We start from the raw sequence: 21,738 nt of genomic DNA, 5'->3' as shown, positions 1-21,738 counted from the left end.
TTCCATAAACAATACAAACAATGTTTCAGGCTTTCATAAGCATTTGGTTTCTTTAGCCTCAACTCTGCAATTCAAGATGCTTTCAGCTGCCTTTTTTATTTTTTAGGAAAAAAATGTGCACAGCCTACTTTAATATACACTTCAGTTTAAGGAGATAAAGATAAAAGGCACCTCTGACAGCAATAGCTTGGTCGCACTTCATTTCAGTATATTTTATACATATAAATATATTTGTCTCCCTGAGAAACAGCAAGAATTATGTGGAAGTTATTAATATAGTTATTTCTCTCCAAGGAGGAAAGGATAATTAACTAATTAAAATAATCATTTTAAGTAAGAGAATAATTTAGAATCCACCATGCCCCTCGAGTCAGAATTTCTTGTTACATTTCCTTGCAACTATACTTTTATTGGAGATATTATCCACTCTAACACCTCTCCTCAAGAGACAGCACAAGATTTGTCAAGTTAAGCAGGGACAGAGCAGAAGTGGGTCTGGCCTCTAGCTACACTAGACCCTAATCAAATGGTTTCAATTAAAATGAAGCCAATTTCACATCATTTATTTAAAGGCCTAGTAGTATAAGAGCTATGTTACGTTTTCACCTTTTTGCCTTTGCTAATAAAATAATTTTAAGCAAATCATTCCCTTCAAAGAAAAATTCATTCATTTAAGAGTTATCAGAGAAGGAGTATTTTCTCAAAGCACTTTATTAGACACCACAATGGTTTCCTGCAGCAAAATTACACACACAGAGCATGATCTACCAAAATCATAAGGTGAACACGAAACTTGACATCTATACTACAAAGCCAAAAGCAAAGTACAATGGAAGCTCTCAAGTCTCTTGCTAAGTACACATAAACAAATAAACAAAAGGAATTTACATCATCCAGATCTTCTGTCATAACAAACAGTGGCCACCTCCTCCACAACTGTCCTTTAATCCAGATCCTTCAGGAGACCACACTCATTCTGCCATTGCCCCTTTTGTCCCCAAACCACTTCCAGTGCAGCTTTGCTTCCTCTAGCTGTTTGTCAATCAGTGGAAGCTAACGAGTTCAGGCACACTAATCAAGGTGTTTAATTAAAGCCAGGTGTGCTAAAAGAGCCATGCTAATGGAATTAATGCAACTCATTAGGCTGGGAATCCTCTGGTAACTTTTAGAAGTTGTTACGCCTACGCTCCAATTTAGTAAAGCACTGAATGCCTGCAGCCCTAATGCAGCCACAGGGATCTGTGCTAGTTTTCCTGGCTGGTTTTGAGATTTAGCTTCACGTACTGTGTGTTTTAGAAGTCTAGTGGCACAAAGACCTGGACACTTATGGTAAGATATGTATTGAAGAAAATGTCCTCATTTTACTGTTACAGAAACAACACTCCCATTAGTGTCAGGTTCCAGCTGTGTTATAGGCAGAGCATGTATACAGTGAAAGAAAAACAAAATTTTTCTTTCTTTGCCTTCCTCAGTCCTTAGCATGTTTTCTGGACTGGGACAATGCACAGCTCATCTCACTTTTGCTGCCAAAAAGGTGCTGTCTGGTCGTGTTGATCTGCCTCCCCAGGCCTGGATTTGCTTCAACGACTGAGAGATATAGAACTACAGCTAGTTCCTGCAGGTTGCTAAATATGGACAAAGTAATGTGTCCCATATAATATAATTGAAAATATAATAAATCAGTCTGAGAATAGTGGACTTTCCACACCACTGCACTTTATGAATGGCCTGTCCTGTACCTGGGGGCAATCTCCTCATAGCAGGTCAATCGAACAATAGCCCCATGGGTCCTTGATGGCCTGCCAGTTCTGGAGGCATAGCCTTCTGGTGGTCAGACTCTTCCACTGACACCAGTGCTGATGTGGAGTAACTAGTCTATCTACTGGAGTTTCTTCAAATTTACACCAGCACAATGGAGATCAAGATGCCAACGTATGCCAGCGCACAAAACAAGCCTTTGCAAGACTTTTTGAGTTGCCACCTTCTGATCGATGGTCAGAACAGGTTAGAGTGTCTGTTTGCAGCCAGGGTGCTCACATTTGCATCACCTCCCTTTGCACTGACCATTGTTTTCTCATTGTATATAAACAGACGCTACACCTCATTACCAAATGTGAGCAGCCTATGCAAGTATGGTAAGTTATCAGCTTTGTATGTATGTGTGTGTGTTTGTGTGTACACACTGGGAGGATTTTTTAATTTGACTTTATTTGGAATAGTAGGACTCATTCATAACTCCATGCCAGCGAGTTTGCTAGAACTTTGGAAAAAAACCCCAAACTTAATTCTAAAGAAAGATTCTTGTTTTTTTTTTTCTAGAAATTCTTGCTGCTTTTTTCCTTGATCCTTCTCTTCTCAAGGACTCTGTGTGTTACTCGCTGTTACCTTAGACCAGCCAGCAAATATGGTAAGAATGGGAAATATATTAGACACCCCTGAAACATTAATTCAGAGATTCAAAGCCTTTTTTTCTTAGAAATGTTGGAATAGCATAATGGGTTCTTTGCTGAGGAATGATCCAAACAGCTGCATACTCAGCAATCAACCCACCTAGAAGCATCTCTGGACAGAGGGAGACTATATCCTGTTTGACAGTTACCCTTTGGGCTGATGTATACCTGAGGTACTTGCCCATGTGGCAAAAAACAGGTACTTTTAAGCAGCATTGACTAACATAAAGGGGGTACCTGACACTAAAATCAAAGCAAAGACAACACAGCTGGTGTTTAAATTCAGTTTCGTAGAGTAAGTCGAAGTCTAATAAGAATTGGGGAGGAAGAAGGAATGAGAAAATAAAGTCTAGATCTGTAAGGTTGAATATGAGAAGGGGCAGAAAGATCCTACCATAGCCATAAGCTAAGGTGTTTTTCAGATCAATTGCCATAGCAGAATAATATGCCTCTGATACGTGGTTGCTACCATTTTATCATGCCATGTCACACATTCATGCACACTGCAGGAGCAAAGACACGGTATCTTCTCTGCAAAGCACTGGATTAGATTCTTCCTTGGTGTGACTCTATGGAAATCAGTGCTTTGATTGCTAGTCCACAAACATAGAAGACCATGGTCTATATCTACTGATATACTGACTATCATTTTCTGGGGTGTATATGCAGGGTGCCTTTCAAACAGAAACCTGTATGTTTTTGGTGCGGTGTGGAAGAATGAAGATTGCTTCCAATGCAGATGTAAGATGACTGCAATGATTTGCTGCAGCTTGTAAGTTCACCCAAATTTTTGTTTGCTTATTCAGGCACTTGTTGAAATATTTAGACTCAAAAAAATTTCACTGAAAGCATGCACTGAAATTTCATACTCACATGAGTGAAACTCCTTTTCCTGTTTCCCAGTTAGCTCTAATCATGACTGACAGAATAATCTGTCAATCACACAGACATTTCTGGGAAGAAACAAAATAAGATGCTGTTATGGTCTTTCCAGCACACAGCTCTTCCTCATCACCTAGTCCTTCTTTTGATTCAGAAACTAACTGGGTGTATGGTTCCCTTTAGCCTCTGTTTTCTTGCTCCTTCAATTCATCAGCTTGTCTCCAGATACCTAAACACCTCTCAACACACATACCTGTGGGCTTCTGTAGTTCAGCATCAAACTACTGGCCTGCCTGCAAACATCTATTCAGGCCAAGGCTGTTCCACATCCTTCCCATGCTGCCAAGAGCCCACACTTCCTCCTTATCAAAACAGGACATAGATGTCCTGCTGTGATAATTTGCTTTCCTACATGTTCCTGCTTCAAGAAGAGCTGTATCTTCCTGAATATAGTGATATGAACTGATTATCTCCCCAGAAGGCTGAAAAAACTCTTCTTAAGGTGAGGGAGATCATAAATGATCTGTGAGGAAGGCTACAACCCAAGGACCCTCAGTGGGAAAAAATTCTGGCTTTTCTCAGCTATAGGAGGGGGGGAGTTGGGCTGTGCCGAGAAGAGGCTCAGCTGGGAGGTATTCATGCTGGCATGATTCAGCACTCTTTAAATTGTTTGTTATTATCAAGAAAGTTTTTGTTTGATCGGGTAAGACAGAATTAATCCCTATTTTGTCTCTGTGTGGGAATTTACACTAATCCCTAACAGAATGACCAGTGAGAAGTGCATCTAAACAAGAACAAACATTGGGAAATCATCTCTTAAAAGTCATGATCAGGGGTCTCTATTCCTCCTATGGTAATCCGTGGCACTTGTTATATATATCCATGAGCCAAATCAATCCATGATATAGCTTGTTCCAGGATGGCTGTAGCTCAGTAAGCATCCTTCTCAGTCAGTGTCTCAGCTGCTGATCTTCTCTTTGCCTTTCTCAATGACAGGGTTTTAATCCCCAAGCACTATGACAGGGTGAACTGTGTTGGCCTATTCCACAAGAAAAGCTGTTCCATCCGAGTGGTGAAGAAGACTAATCCTGACATAAGTTGCAAAGTCTACAATGGAATTGGTTAAGACCATGTGATGTTATTTCTCCTCTTTCACACCTCCCCTGAAAGTTGAATGCTCTGGATCTCTCCTTTAGAGGAAAGCAGCAAGCAGCATGGTTTCAGGAGCAATGAGTTTGTCTCATGCCTTTCACAGCTCTAATTGTGCCATATCTATCTCATTTCTGACACTAGGTGGTTTGTCCTAAACATATTTGTAACCAAGCTTTACCACAGATAACTTCGTGGCTTTTTTCCCATTGGGATCTAGAGTTAAATAAATGTTCACATACATCAAATCACTGCTTTTCTTTCTAAGTAGTCACTGATTGTTCTTGTTGAAAACAGAAGTATTCATGGTGTGTATAAATGTTTGTAAATCTAATTACTGATTTGGAAATTATCTAGCTTTTAAACTAACAGGTATTATATAAATCCTGTGGCCAGGCAAATGGATTCATTATGTTATTACAATTATCTCCCCAAGGACATGTATACTAGAAGAATGGGATGAAAGAAAACAGCCCCTTGAAAGCCTCCCCCCACCTTGGTGCCTTACGTAGGTCAATCAATCCATTAGTGCAGATGCACAAGGGAACATATTCTCCAGGAGATGACTGGTATATTACAAAAAAAGGCAATCCCGTACCTGAGAGTCCAACCTACTGCAAAGAAATGCCATATAAATAGCTCTGTAGCCTTCCATACTGATGTAGAATTTCCTGCAATAATCTTGTTGGTTCAAAGTGCACTGACAAACAACCCTATGAAAGTTGTTTATATAGAAAACCTACACTGTAAATCATGTTTAGCCTGTAGACTTCAGGCACTACACTGTGCCTAGTACAAAGTCCATGAATGTACTTAATATGAGAAATATCCTATAAAACCTATTTAGACAATATTAAGAGCAATTATAAAAAGAGCACTGGACAACTTAAAAGGCTCAGTTAAATAATTTGGGTGTGTTCAGTTTATTCAACACTGACATCATTGCTTTTTTCTTCATCTGCCTTGCCTCTACATTACTGAAGTGTATAACAATTAAATATTTCATATGACTGAAACAACAACTTCTTTCAATATCTATTGTGGAAAACCACAATCACATTTTCAAAACCATCATCTATTTTCAAGTGTGATGCTGAGAGCATCCAGGTAGAAAACCTGCACATAATTAGGAAAACAGCTTACCGATTACTAGAGGAAAACTCATCCATGGCAATCAATAAGGTGATTCTAGGAAGCAAGTAAAATGAGAAATACAATTGTAGATTCTTAATTCTTTGGGCTTCAGGGTTGGTTAGAACTGGCTAGTAGCAGCTCTCTTTGATGATATCCCCCTGTGCCTTCTTGGGCATAATGGAGTGGACATCACTGCATCTGGCCACGGCCCCTCCAGCCTGTGAGGAACAGACACTGGAGGAGCCCTCACTTCTCTCGTTTTGGAGGGTGGATCAGAGGATTTCACCCAGTTATATATGTGTATATATATATATGTATATGTATATATATGGTGGTAGATGTAGCTATAGATATATATAGAAGGGATTATCCTATCAGCTTCCTAAATGCTAGATGTATTTATAAGGCCCTGTCTAGGGGGCTCTGAGTAACAGGCCTACTTTTCCAAAAGCCTGAACATCATTTAAGCAGTTCAGAAAAATTACTGGGAAGGCACATCACTTTCATAGCTACCCCATGGAATAAAGGTTAGGAACAAATTGAGGATGGATGATAATGATTAAAATATTCTGCTTCAGAAAGAGGTAGAGATTCTGACAAAATAAAGCCAAACCAAACTTACACAAAATACCTACAAGGATGCCATGTAGCCCTGATAAGCTTAGCATATACACAGACTGTGTACTGTTCCATGGTACATTTTCTCCACATGCTTTTGTCATCAAGTACCTAGTACTATTCATTGTGGATACTGTTTGCTCACTGTTAAATAGTGCCAGAGAGAGCAGGACTCCAGATGCTGGAATACAATTAGATTTGCTAAATGTACTGTAGGAGAATTGGCCTCTGAGATTTCACGCTCAGGGGAAAGAAAGAGTATCAGGGCTCCACCAGTGAAGACTGATATGGCTGAAGATCCGACACAAGAGTACCTGAGGAGACCCTCAAAGCATCCAGAGGGCAGCTGTAATCCCCCTGTTGTGATAATGCTGTCCCCATAACCACTTGCAGGAAGAAGTTATTTGGCCAGAACAGAGAGGACTATTTCCTCATGTACCCCCTTGAAATACATTGTCTCCTGGGAGTCCAACTGTCTTTTGTAACTAACTGCAGAGAAAGCAGAACAGTTCCCCAGGGCCTCCTCATAACAGGAGCACATGCTGTGGATAGACAATGGGAGCAAAGCTTCTTATCACCCTGTGGGAAGTAGGACAGCTCCATGCCATGCCAGCTACAGTTTTTTACTCCATTCCCTATCAACAGCAAACCGGGACTGGTCCGTTGACAGCACATGACTATCAGTAGTTGGGACTACAGTACTTCCACACTGCTTCCCAGCAGTAAGTGTCCTGCATATAGAGGAATTTTCATTCTTATGCACCCTCATACAAATACTTTTTTGTGCACTTTGCAAGTCTTAATGGGTTGGAATCCTCACAGAGACTCTCTACAAATACATGTTCAGTAGTTCCCATTGGAAAGTGAAACATGGCCAGATTCAAAACAGGCAGGTTGAGTACCACCACCATTTTAGCAAGGTGCTGAACCAAGACTAAAAGACCCACTCGAGGAAATTTGCATCTGCATCTTTGTCTTGCTGCTGCTGTCCTCACTCCAAGCTAGCTCTGGTATGTTGCTCCCACACTGGTTTATTAATAGCGAGCATTTTCACCCTGCAGTTTGGATATGATGAGGAAAGAATATGTGTGTAATAGGACTCTACTGCAGCCCCATTCACCTCATCAAAAATGGTCAGAACCTTGCTACAGCAATTCATTCACCCTAAAAATCTGTCACGAAGAAAGTCCCAGATGCCATAGCAAGATATTGGTGGCTAGGTCATTTTCTGATCCCTGAGTGGCAGAGTCCTGAACAGTGTTTTAAGACCCAGTGATACAGTTGTTCTCCCCTGACTTTAAGAAGAGAGCAGATGCTAATTTGCTAGTTTGCAGACTCTGCCCAAATGTCTGCATTGAGAGAATAAAAGTGGCACAATATATCTTTAAATGTCTGGAAGGTGTGGAGATAAGGCTGGCTAAGGAATGCTACAAGCTGAGGGGGACAGAAAAACAGCTTCACAAATCAAAATATCCCTCAGGAAAAGGACTGTCTGTTTCCTAATGGTTTTCCTCCCCTTTCTTTAATGCTTTGAACAGCAGAACAAATAAACATACGATAAATAAATTAAGGAAGAAACAGAAGTGAACAGGCCAGCCAGATAAATATTTTCAGCTTCTCTGGCTCCAGTAAGATAGGAAAAATCCTCTACTTCCTATGAAGCTGGTCAGAGGCTCAAGATCTGCGTGGGCTGATGCCTTCTCAGCCAGAGCACAGGCTTCATGTCCCTTTCCCTAACCAGACCGGAAAGCTCGTCTCCTTCTAAAGTGTCTGGGTAAAGGGGAAATATTGGGTTGTGGGGTGCTGGTTCAAACTAGTTGGTAAATAAAGCTTCTGAAAGGAGGCTGTGAAAAAATAAGTCACTCAAACCAAGAAGCAGCTCAAGCATCCCCTGAAGAAAAATCAGTAACTGAGGACAACTCTCCGGCTTACACTATTCATTATGCAGATTCCAGTTTTATGCTTCTCAGCATCATAAGTCATGAGAAATGCCAAAATACCCTCTATTTCTACTTCTGCTTGTTTATTTCTTTAATCATAAAAGATGTCCGCTAAGCTCTTGAAGTAGATGATCAGGTCCATAGTAGCTGCTATCAGAAAAAATGAAAGAAAGAATATGGTACAAATGAAAAATTGTTTTCACGGTTAGTTTAGTTGCTAAGTGCTTGCACTTGTTTTTATATTGCAATGTTTGACTTCTGTTGACATACTACACACCTACAAATGAAAACACCTATTTGCAATAACTACTTATCACAACTTCAGAAGGGCTCCAGAATAGCATAAGCCACTGGACTAATTAGGTAGCTGACCATAGCTTAAAATCCTCTTTAACTAAGGACCAAAATTAGGTTATTATGATATAGCCCTTGGAAATACACTGTTTGTGTATTTTCCCAATGCAAGAGAAAGATTTGCAACTCTTGACTTCTGCCTTGGTTTTTCATGAGAAAGACCTGGGAGAAAAAAAAAAAATCAAAGGAAATGGGCACTTTTTCAAATCCCTTTTTTCCTGTTTCCAGCTCTCTCAGAGGTCATACATTTCTGAGTTCTTTGCCTGAGTTACACTGTGCCTCTTCACCTTTTACAATCTAAGGACTTGTAGCCTGCACTCTTCTAAAAAAATGTCTGTAATGGAATGGAAAAACTGAGAAAACTGACACTGGCAACCTTTTCATAAGTATGAGGCAAAATTCTCTTTGATCCCTACAGAAATCTTGCCTCATCAAGGAGAACAGGATTAGTTGTCTCTTTGCTTTCACTTGAGATCCCACTCACGTGCAGCACGGGTGCACACTGAGCTTCAGATACTTCATAGCTCTTTTCTGAAGTTGCTATTCCTCCCAAGTATCCCTAGAATTTGTATATTTATATAACAGCAGAGGGAGCCAGAACTTCAAAGTCAGACCATAACCATAAAGCAGAATTCATTGGCTAAATTGAAGGGAGGGAAGGAAAGAGGGCGGGAGAGAGAGGAGGAGAGGGAGAGACATGCCATCCAAATTACCTACAGAAACAGCAAGGAGAGCTTCTCTGCTGGACTGCTAGGGCACAGAAGATCTTACTTCACTGCTTCAACATTCCTTCTTTCTTCCAAAATAGAAATGTGCATCAACTGCAGTGATTCTCTCCATCAGTAACAGGTAAGAATTTTCTAAATTATCTATTTCAGATTGTCAAGACCTCAGAGCTCTTTATTGAAGTTATTACCTGTGAGTGTTAAAAAAGCAGGTGACTATGTTTGATAAATGAATACAGTCTGACTTTATAAGGCCTAACCCTTGTATCTACTGAGCAGAGCTTTGCAACCTTTCAGGGTGCAAGAGGGAGATGGCAGGTTCTTGGGAGATCTGTAGGGTTCAGCTGTGCTCCCTGCCACCCTGAAGTGTGACAGAAAGCCTTTCTTGTTCCCACTGGTCACTGGAAAACACTTCTTATCTCCTAGTCCCTGAGATTTCTTATTCCTCACCCAGCCCATGCAGCTTCTGATAGTACACATCGCATTACTCTCCAGATATCCTCACTGGCTGTCTGCTAAGGTGCCTGTTGCAATGTTTTATGGACTCACAGCTTCCTTTGGTAAAGATCATCATTGCAAAAATAAAATTTTTTTCTCTTGGATAGAGACCTTGTTACAATGGCCTTTACTCTTAAGAAATCAGGGACTAACTGCCATTCTCCAGTCTGCTGACCTGCTACTCACATTTTGCCTTTGTGAGCTGGCTCCAAATCTTTGGTTAGGTTGTTATAAATTTAACCAGAAAATAAAAAGTTGGAGTAGATGCTTTTGCAAACTTCCCTACTTTCTACATGATCAGAGAAGGTTAACTCAGAACTTCATAACCTCTAAAGGTTTTCCATCTGAAAACATGCAGATATGAGAGGATGAAAAAGTACTTACTTTCCTGGGTATTTATACCATCTCCCAATTTTATAGACTTGTAACAGATTAATATACACAAGTTGTTCTATACCCTAATTATGCATATTTTAGAAATTTTTATCATATATGGCTTTTTCAATGACCTAAGACAGTTGTTCCCAATAATTTTGCAACACGGAGTTAAAAAAATGGTGAAGAGTACACCATTAATTTTAATTGTATCAAATCCCTTATGGATTTAATATTGCTGTGGGATGTCTGTGCATACTCAGTGGCATGTTTCCTCTTCTAGTTGTGTTGCCTTCCTGGAAAGCTGTAAGAACAGCCAAATGATTTTTAGCCTTTCTTTAGTATGTAAGGCTAGACAGGGCAAATCTATTTTACTGAGATAATGTGGCTGCCAGCCAAAAGAGGACACCACTGTCAGTCAGTCAGTCCTCACCACCTCAATTAATATCTGCAATATGAATTCCAGCATTCTGCTAAAGTTTTCCACTGCTCCTTTGTTACTAGTTTATAAAAGGAAGACAATAGCTGCTTTACTCCAGATAACTGCTGTAACTCTTTAAATAAATAGTACTATCACAGGATGTCTTTAGGAATTGCTTCTCTCAGAAACTCTTATGGACTGAAAGCAGCAGTTGTTTGAGCAACTACTTTAATTCTGAGTTAGATAAGCAAATGCTTCTAAGTACCAGATAATGAAGCCAAACACTGCAAACCCTTTTTTTCCCTTTGATTTATGTCTGATGTGGAAATTGATTTCCACTGTCCATCACAACTATGGAGACTGTTATTTGATGGCAGGGAATAGATGATCACGATCCACTTTGCAAGAATGACCCACCCTTTCCCACTGGGCACATAGATCATAGCATCCATAGCAGCCCCCTGCTTTGTCCTGCCTCCAGGAAAACAGTTTTTATAGAGGTTTTCGTAGGATGTCTTCAAGTCCAGAGGTCTCTCAAAAGGGCAGTCATGCATTAACTGCTTGAAGCCACTTATGGTCTAGCAGTCTCCTTCAAACCCACTGAAGGTTTTATTTTCTTCCCTGACCCATCTCTGCAGAATTCCCTTTTCTTTGAGGAATTCTTATGGGAAATACAGGATAATGCCCTGAGGCAAGGCTTTCAAGCTGACTAGTGATAGTTTGGTTTCTTTTTTTGAGACAACCTGAGTGACATTTGTTAGTTCAGAAGGCTGTGTCATTCAGCAAGACAAACCCTTCAAACCTTGCCTGCTCTTCTTCCTTTCTTCCAACACAAAGAGCAGAATGATGAACATCTATAAAAGATGTACTTCTGGAATTTAAATTACACTAAATCTGAAAGCTTCTTCTCTACTTCCTTCTATAGCCTGTTGATTTGATGTAGACTTTTGAGACACTTGCTTTTCAGAGAAACTATCTCATGCTGCATCAACTAGAGAAGAAACTCCTTGCTTTTGACCATGTTAGCTTTTTGTTTCTTGAAGTTCATTAAGGGTTCTGAAAAGGATTCCTCTTTCTTCTTTAAAAACAAACAAGCAAACAGCAAAAAATACTTTTTCCCTTAATCTCTCAGCGAATTGATTTAGGAGACATACTTCTTGCTTCTACAAGCCAAGCAAGTATTGCTTCACTTTCAAGAGACAAAAGCTGTTTTTTTTCTTAGCCAATAACATTATTGCTATGTTTTGTGGGGTAATCAACAAACCTTCAATATAGTGAGGGGATTAACACCCTTGTTCCCACTGCACTGGTGATTCGGTATATTAGCTAACATTTGATTCAAATGTCTAAACAGAATATGTACACATTGCTTATTGCTGGCTCTTGGTTCAGACTAAACTGAATGGCAATCAAACACCTTGGAAGTCAAACACAGCACTTGGCAGTGACTATTCTTGAGGATCTGCCATCCAAGGATACCATAATAGGATGCATAAGTATAAAGTCACTGCGTTATTTATTTTTCTATTTTTTCTAGAACTGTTTTTCCTATTATGGTTGCTGGAATAAGAGTTTAAGAGAATTACAGACCTAAGTGATCTAGGCACTGACTGTTCCCAAGACATCTGGTTGGCATAGTGTACCACAGGTTCCCCTGAAACACTGGACAACTCACGTCTCAGATCCCTTACCTGTGTTAAGAGGGTGATAATTCCTTATTTACCTCTGGGCAGTACCATAAGAATGAATTCCCAGGAGGTGCCTGACGGTCACTTCGTGGGGACACTATGGAATGCAAGATGTTAAAAGAGAGGGAGCTTCTAACCCAACAATACACATTGCAGAGCCTTCAGAGATGCTCTTTATCCCCACCACATTTGCCATCTGTATGAAATGCACAGCCATGCTCAGTCTGTGGCATACCTCTTGGAAATGTGCCCCTTAAACCTGTGGGATCTGGCTTTTGTTTTCCAGGTGGCTCCACTGCTTTTTTTTTTTTTTTTGCTTCAGCATTATTAGTTCTCTTCACTGACACCTCAGCACATCCAGAAGTGTCTGGGACCCTTGAGAGGGCTTACTCTGTGGGACACAGATGTTTGTAATAACTCTGCAAATATTTCTTAAGCAACAAAAGAGAACCATGTGTTTGTTGTTGAGGATACTGTAGCTAAGGACACGATGCTGGGACTGTAGTAAAAAGCTCATGTGTTTTGTTTACAGCAGAATCTATTTGTCCTGTCCAAATGCCAAGACTTATCTCTTTTGACTGGTACCAAATAATATTGCAGGCTGCTGATCCCTTTGCTCTGTTTCATTTGCAGCATCGTCACTGGCCAGCAATCATTAAAAACTACGGGGTTGGTTGGTGGTTTTTCATTCTATATCCCTTTCCACACTAAAACAGACCACCATACCCTCCCCCTATGTGAACATGCAATCCAGCCATCATTGCCTCTTCTTTTTGTTCCAGAAAATGAATCAATCTGTTCACATGGATTGGGCAACAACACAAAAGTGAGTGGACAGAAGGAGTCATACCTATATCCACAATTTGGAAAATTTCCTTTGCCCTCTTTAATTAAGATTTAAACTACTGAGGAAATGAAAGATTATGAGAAAGAATGGACTACTGTATTTTGCTTGTGTGACTGTCTTCACTGTTTTGGATGGATACAGATAGATGACAGAAATACAGATAGATACAGTTAGATAAATCAAAGTAGCAAAATAGCAAAATCAATGCTAACAAAGTAACAAAAGAATTTACTGTACTCACTTATTTTTGCTGATCAAGCAGAATGATGATCCCAAACCTTCTTTTTATTTACTGCACACTATTGCTTTCTTTAGTTCCTGAGAGGCAACATCTCTAGAAACATACAGTAAAATTCATAACGAGAAAGACAAGGCAAAGAAAAAATTGTAGGAAAGCAGGTGTTTTTTTGTACAGTACTGGTTATCTTTAGGCACACAGTTGTTCATCAGTAAATGCTACTCAAACTGATAGGCTCACTATACCATTTTATTTACATATTCATACCTTGATCAGTTGGTTTTTTCTAAAGCTCAGAAGCTTTTCACAACCACTAAAACTTGTTTGAGTGACATTTTATCACTGAGGAAAGGGTCACATAGTGGTTAAGTAGTGTTGTTCCCTGAGTATTTATTTACTTTTCATACTACAAGCCTTTGCACAGCATGAAACTGCCTCTGGCCTGATGAGAATTCCCAGCAGAGTCAGATTTTTTCCTTTGATTCCTTGACATAGAGGATTTGGACTCCAGGATTGGGTTCATATAGTAGCCTTCGCTATGGCTCACAGGAGTCATCTGGGAGACTCCAGGCAGTCCTATGACTGAGATTTCCAAAAGTGTGCAGCACAGATTAATTCCATGGTTTCAGCTCCCTGACACCCCATTGAAAATCCCAGCTTGTGGTGATTAAGAAGCAGACCTATTTGTCCGTGCAGGAACAGTATCTAGGAGACAGCACATACTATTGAAACACTTGAAGTTTTTTGGGTGAAGAAAGCAAAATGATACTGAGGGAGAATCAATATAAAGCTTCTCAGAAGGGATTAACAGACATTATAAAAATCACTCACTCTTAAAGCCAAAATCAGGAGACTGGACTTTATTTCTGATAAACCCTGTCATGGCCGCCTTAGGGGAGACATCAAAGCTTTAAGGGCACTGGGGTTCATCCAGAATGGGGAAGGAAGATATTTGGACTGCAGTTCCCATGACCTATCACAACTGTGTAGAAGCTGAAATATGTTGAAATTATTTTGAATTATTTTAGACTTTTGAAAAATTGTCCCATGATATCCCTCCTGAGAATGAGCCTGAATTTTTGCATGGTGATTGTTCTGCCCAAATGCAAGCTCTGGCTACAGTCACAATTGCATTTCACAGATTAACTCACATAAGATATTTTAGTGTTGGCTTTATGCATCTAATATGACTTACTTTTCACATTGATGTTTAAAGCTCAGCTGAAGGTAAATGAAGCCCCACAATGCCCACTGCCCAGTTTTGGATCAGAACCTTGCAAAAACAGAAGTGCACACAATTTTTACCTCCAGGTGGGTTTTGATCCAGTTTTCTTAGATCACCACTCTACTGCATTAGTGATGTTCAAGATACTGCACTGAGTTAAATAATGAAGTTAAGATGTTCTTAAATCCATGGGACAACCTCAAAACGAATAAACACGGTCATAATTCAATAGAGTTGCACAGACTTTCATACCACAGTTTAGCAAAGGGCTCCATTTTATGATCTAATAAACTACATACAAGGGAGCTGCAGAATATACACAGAATCTCTGGCATTTGCTTCCCTGTCTCCCTCCTTGCCCTTTTGTCTAATTTCTTGAAGCATAACAAAACATATTTTTTCCTTTCCTTTGCAGATACACCCAGATCTTCCACAGCCAGACAGAACAGATAAAGCCCATTTTAGGCTGGCTCCAGAAGACCTAAACTGTGTTCGACTACCATCCTTTGTGATAAATATTTTGGAATTCAGAATGAATAAGACAAGGGCTGCTAACGATGGTTTTTATTTCCTGAACAGCAAGAACTGGAACTCAAACCGAAGCTTTCCCATGAACATTTCTAATCAGTGCATGAACATCACCGACCTTACTGTCTTCCTGGCCACCTCTTACAGCTTGGAGACTGTCCTAGGGATTGTGGGAAACATCTGTCTGATCGCCGTCATTGCCAGGCAGAAGGAAAAGGCCAATGTCACCAACATCCTAATTTCCAATTTAATAATTTCAGACTTGTTTATGTGTCTCGTCTGCCTCCCTTTCACCATTGTTTACACCATGATGGACTACTGGATATTTGGAGAAGTCATGTGCAAAATGACCTCTTTTACTCAGTGCACAACTGTGACAGTGTCAATTCTTTCCCTTGTCCTTATTGCTCTGGAAAGACACCAGCTCATCATAAACCCAACTGGTTGGAGGCCAAATACCTCCCAAGCCTATCTAGGAATTGGAGTAATTTGGATTTTAGCATGTCTCATGTCCCTACCCTTTTTGACCACATCCATCTTGTCTACTGACTTGTATGAGCAGCTCTCACACTTCATGAATTTTTCCACTGATAAGGCCATATGCATCAACTCGTGGCCTTCTGAGCAACACAAACTTATCTACACCACCACTCTACTGCTCTTGCAATATTGCATCCCGCTGTTCTTCATTATACTTTGCTACCTGCGTATCTACTTACGTCTACAGAAGAGAAAGGACATGTTTGAGAAGAGTGAATACAGCAACCGAGCAGTTCAGCTGAGAAGGATAAACATTTTGTTAGCATCCATGGTGGCTGCTTTTGCTCTTTGCTGGCTACCACTGCATATTTTCAACACCATTGTAGACTGGAATTACAGAATCATTTCACCTTGCCACCACAACCTGATCTTCTCATTATGCCACCTGGTAGCTATGGCTTCCACCTGTGTCAACCCTGTAATCTACGGTTTCCTAAATAGCAACTTCAAAAAAGAAGTGAAGTCACTGATTCTGAGCTGCCAGCATAATTCAGTAACTGCATCAATGGAAGAATATGATCATTTGCCTTTATCCACTATGCAGACTGAAATTTCCAAGGGCTCACTGATGTTGAACTGCAGACATAATTCTATCTGACTAGGAGAAAATATTTCAGAAGGGTTCACTGACACCACACACCAATTATTACCTGTGAGTATATAAAGTAACAGGTGATGCCGTAGCTGGAAGGTGAACAGGATATCATTACCACCTGATTTTTGGAAGAATAGGCAAAGGAAGGTCATAAATGTTAACAGCTGCTGCTATGGTACACGAGTTTTTCATGTCATAGAGATGATATGGACACTGAGGAGACTGTGCTGATGTATATGCAACTGCTCTAAGATCAGTAACTGAGCTGTGGCTGCATATAGGCTGACATGGGCCTCATCAGCTAAACTCACATCTCTGCCATGGCTGCAATAGAGAACCAGATTTCCAGTTCCAGCACTGCAGGCTGCCAAAAGTTGTGTTAGAGAAGACTCTCTCAGTTTTTCAGTATTTTTCAGAATTTTATGCACAGGTGACACACCAGTGGAACACAGATGTGTAAATATCTAAAATTTTTTACTTTACCAACTCTCACAGCCCACTAAGTAACAGTAATCTTTCAGCAGATCTAGTTCACATGAAACGACTGGATGTTTCTATCGAACCTCTCTCTATGGCTTGGGAACAGCCATTGCCTCTGCAAGTAGGAACACAGAACAATGACCCTCGTACGTAAAGAAGACAGTCACTTAGGAGGGATGGCAGCAAATGAAAATGTTATTCAATGGATTAAACTCTTAAAATGCATTAAAATGATACTGAGAACTGTTTTTAAGCACACAGAAAACAGTTCTAAATCTACATGGAAATAAGTCTGGTTGAATTTGCAATTCCAGCTGCTGTCAGTCACAAAGGTCTGCAATGCTAAAACTGCATTCTGTGATGGTACAAGGTGGCTGGATTACTGGAGTTATTGCAGGTCTTGGTAGCAAGATGTCATTCTGCTTCAGCATCTCCTTGGTACTTTAATTGCAAAGTATCTCATTCAGAAGGTCAGAACAGGCACTAAAACCTGTTTGTGGAAACCATGTCTTTCCAGAGTGGGTACACTCCTAAAGAAATAAGCATATGCATGGAGGATTTCAGTTTTCTGAAAAAATAAAACCAGATGTCAGATATCAGTCCCATCTGCTGGCATCAGCAATACAGGTGGACCTGAAATTCCAACCAATCAGTAGAAGGTCAATGAAAATACACAAGTGGAATCCAGGTCAGGCTGAAGCCAAGCTACATGTAAATAAGTAGTACTGTCAGTTGCTCTACTAAAATGAGAGTAATTTTTTTTCACATCTGTGGTATTTTTAGTCAAGAAACCTACAAACTGTAAACTCATTTTAACCTCTGGAGCCAGAGAAATTGCTCAGTGACTACTGAGAAACCAAGGTATGCCCAAGAAGGCCATATCATGGAATAGATTACAAAAAAAAAAAAGGTAGCGAGTGCAAAAAGAAGACCAACCAGTTCAATGCTAAAGAAATATTGAAGCATATTCCATTCTGAATTTTAATCTAACCTTAGCAGAAGACTGGCCTAGGTGGTCACCTTAGGTAATTTCCAACATGAATTATGCTATGATAAGCAGTTGTTATTTGTTGTAGTCAATGGGTTTGCATTGAGTTGAAGATATTCAACGGACAGATATGCAAAAAGCTAAAAATTCCTTAGTTGGGAGCTATATGATTAGACAAATTGGTAAAAAGCTGGGTGAGGAAAAGAATTCTTCCCATACTGTGAACTGACAGGAATATGGATGTTGAACAGAATATCTGAAGACAAGAGCTAAGCCTTCTGCTATAATGTAGCAAGAACTATCAACAAGTATGAGATCATATGTGACAAGACATTTTTGCCTTTCAAATAGACTTCTGCTTTCTTTTTTTTATTTGTTACTTGCCACAATATAACGAGAAGTTGTTTCTCTTGATTAGTTTGTATGCAATGTGATTTCTAGACTGGACATTGAGTCTACTAGAAACACAGAACAAGAGGACTCTCATTTTATCTTGAAATTTGCTAGTGTAGCTGAAACCACCATGTGATGCTGAGTAGCACAAAATACAGTGGCTCCTCCTAATCAGCATGATTTATGTCAAAANCATCTTGAAATTTGCTAGTGTAGCTGAAACCACCATGTGATGCTGAGTAGCACAAAATACAGTGGCTCCTCCTAATCAGCATGATTTATGTCAAAACTGTGCCGTATTATTTGAGGGCTTAAATACTGCTTCAACTTCGTGGTTGTTTTGTATTTAAAACCAATTTATGTAATTGTGTAATTCTGCCTGTTTCCAGCATTTAACCAGCTAAGATGTGTGTCAAGCTATTGTAAGAATACTCTGCTAAACATGAACACAGAAGATTACCTGACATATGGTCTTAAGTATACAACTTTTCAGGCACCGGTGTCTTAAATGGAAACACAGTTAGTTACCCTTAGCATTTGTACTTGAACACATCTTTGTCACTAGTTCCAAGTGACAACTTCTGGTAAAGTATGTCAGAGACCTGCCTCTAGAGTTATGCATTGCCATTGTGCATCAGATCTGAGTTCCTACTGCAAAGGGTAAAAATATGAGCAAGATCTGATGCTCTGTTAACTGTAATTCATACAGACAGTTGTTTCCACGATCACAAGTAAATACGTAAAGCAAGTAGATCCAACTTTACAGTAACTCAGACAAACACAAACAGATGTATCATCCTCTTGTAATTAAGGATGTGTCAAGTTTGGAGTCAACTACTGTTTATTGCTAACTGACTTTTGACTGGATAAACTACAGGATTTAAACACTAAAAGCCATCAAACTGCACCCATACTTCAACTGCAAAAATGCAAATCCTCAGAACTCCCAACCAGCTGCAGTCTATCCATCTACTTACACACCATCCTCAGATACAATTTTTTTAGCCTCTAAAACTCCCTAGGTAACTAAATAAACTTTAAAGTAAACCGAGAAAAATAAATATATCCAAGCTCCAAAGGACTATATATCTATGCCATGTGATAGCCCTATCTTTATTTACACAGTAGGCATCCTGCTGGCACAAACAGATGTAACAGGAAAGGTGCCTGTATCACTTCTTCATTCTGTGTGTACATCAAGGCTTTCGTAGCTGTGCACAAATGCAGTAGAGGATTTTATGCTGTTAGTTTTTAGGAACTGCTGTAGAAACTTTTCCCTGTTCCCTTTGAAGGCAAATGCACAAGGCTGGATACAATTATGCCTATATGGTTGAAAAGAGCCATTTTTTTAATCACTTTGAGGCTTTATGCAACCAAGGGAGGCTAGGTTTCTTTGGTCACAGCAAAGAGAGGGTAACAGAACAGAAACAGCTTACATATATCTTATGCATTTATAAATAACAGATACTGATCATATCTAAGAAAGATTAAGCATTTTTGTGTTCATTGTACACAGTGATGTTTTTGGGTATACTCTTTAAAGTTCTGCTACTGAGTCACAAAAGTAAAGTCGGAGAAATATTCAGTTGTGCAAATCATGAATTCATACAATTATAAGACCTTACACTGCCTTTTTTTTAAAGCTTTTCACAATCTTGCCTCTTTTGACATGTTGTAAGACAGTAAGGTTTTCAGAGCAAGAGAACAACTTATTGCTGGGATATAAGTGGCACCCTATAGGGAGTCTAACAACAAATAAAATAATATTGTCTGTGTCAATTCTCTGTGCCTGCTTCCATAAAATGATAGAATACTCTTCATAGTATAGAATGCATTAGATTTAGTTCTCAACTAGTGTTTATCTAGTGTTTATCAAGAGAAAATGAGTTATATTATCTGGTAAGATTCATTGATATATGAAGGATTAATAGTTGGATACATTATTCCTAAGGACAGACCAACCAAGAAAGACAGGCAAGTATCAAAAGTTCAACACAGAACATTGGAATATTTTGATGGCAGGACTCAGATCATCTTCACAGACTTGTCAGATTGCACAGAAAATTGGTTCCTACTGTCCTGAACCCTGACCAGGACCCCAGCCAGAATGTAACTGAGACTGCTGGGATGAAAACTAATGTGGGACATTTGATTGAACTTCATAAAATGCTTTGACTGCGTTAAAAGAATTGGTAAATTTCTCTGACCTTGGTCACCCGCTCCAACACAAAATAAACCAAGGTACTAGAAATGACTACAGGTTGTGCTATAAGCAGGTTTTGTTTATTATATTTGCACACGCAATGGAAGAATGCAATAGCAGTACCTGCTACCTCCCATGAAATTGGGTGTTGTATGTCATAAATGTGATGTAACCATCAACAGTGGTTGGTGACAATGTTGTGACAACAGTCAGTCAGCATCTGCACCGTAGGTTTGCTATTTGCAAACACAGTGTATACACACATCTGAAGCATGACAGTTTATGAGAGACTGCTGTGAACTAAGACACCACACCCTAAGAACCACTTCAGAGTTTCTTTTGCTTTGACCCATTTGTCTTCTCACAAGATCACCTGGCATTTCTTTTTACAGGCCTGTCTCTTCAAGTTTCTTATTGATTAAACACTGGCCTGATTTTCAGAGCAGTACTAATTTCACTGGAAATAGTTGTTACTTAGCACCACTGGTAATTCGTGTTTACATTGTATGAACATCAAAATCCACATAGCTTTTATGACCTTCCCTCACTTTCTCAGTTTGATTTATAAAGTCACTTCTTTGAACTCAGGAAATCATAAGTAGAATACGCCTAAAATTTATACTTCTGTACCATTCCTTTCCTGCCACACAATGCTCATTAGGCCTTAGTCAGAATTGTTTTGCTGTCCTTCCAATAAATGCCTACATGAAGCCCAGCAGCAGCAGCACAGAGATTATATGATGGAAACCTGTGTTGAAATTGAACTCCATGATGTATATATTTTTTTTGCTTTTTAGAACTTTAATTGATGAGACCCCACCACCCCTTTATAAAAAATTCTCAGTTAAATAGTGCTGTTGTATTCATCACATACGATAGAAAGTACTTTGTTCAATAGAAACTATAAAACAGATTACCAGCCATAAATCTAAAAAAAAAAAAAATTAGTCATGGTACACAGAAAATGATGACATAATATGAATAAGTACTTTTAGTGGAATATCACAAGATGCAACCTCTGACAGTAGACAGATTTTGTAAGTCAAAAGATATGATGACAGATGTGGCATAGGAAGGCATGGACTCCAAGTGGAATAATGAGATCATTATTCCTAGAGACAAAAAACACAAAACTTACACTAGGACTAGGTTTTGTTCTTTAAATCCCTGATAAAACTTCCTGTCCTTTGAATACAGTAACTTCAGTTCATGAATTACTGTGTCTCTTATTCAGTCCATGGGAATATGAAGTCTCCCTGTTGGTATCTAGTGGGCAAATAATACTTCATCATTCATAACTATTTGATTCCATTGTCTGATACCATGCCTTTAATAAGGTAATGAGCATCGAGTCAACTAGCTGATAGGCTGACCTAATGACTAAAAGTAATTACATGTAACATGTATTTATTTAAATTAAAAAATAGAATGTAGAAAATTCCTCATGTCCTAAAGACCAACATAACC

General features: G+C 39.4%; 1 protein-coding gene across 2 annotated transcripts; it reads left to right on the top strand.

Annotated features, from left to right (window-relative positions):
• The first annotated feature begins 9,216 nt into the window (after positions 1-9,216).
• On the top strand, positions 9,217-18,113 carry LOC108510022 (neuropeptide Y receptor type 4-like). 2 transcript variants are annotated; one of them, XM_017839670.1, is made up of 2 exons: positions 9,217-9,376; positions 15,124-18,113. In XM_017839670.1, exon 2 carries the CDS (start codon positions 15,155-15,157, stop codon positions 16,208-16,210), a length of 1,056 nt encoding a protein of 351 aa, XP_017695159.1. In that variant the 5' UTR covers positions 9,217-9,376; positions 15,124-15,154; the 3' UTR covers positions 16,211-18,113. The 2 variants fall into 2 exon arrangements, with proteins under 2 accessions (XP_017695159.1, XP_017695150.1); XM_017839661.1 differs by having other exon boundaries at positions 14,960-18,113.
• The last annotated feature ends 3,625 nt before the right edge of the window (positions 18,114-21,738 follow it).

The sequence above is a fragment of the Lepidothrix coronata genome, unplaced genomic scaffold (assembly GCF_001604755.1).
Source record: "Lepidothrix coronata isolate B3197 unplaced genomic scaffold, Lepidothrix_coronata-1.0 Scaffold8, whole genome shotgun sequence".
Lineage (NCBI taxonomy): Eukaryota > Metazoa > Chordata > Aves > Passeriformes > Pipridae > Lepidothrix > Lepidothrix coronata.
Note: the sequence above shows the minus strand (reverse complement) of the source record. Positions and strands in the feature narration are given on the sequence as shown.

Bases quoted from the DNA above. Each gene is read 5' to 3' on its own strand.
- LOC108510022 (XM_017839661.1), top strand. From the start codon at position 15,077: ATGAATAAGACAAGGGCTGCTAACGATGGTTTTTATTTCCTGAACAGC.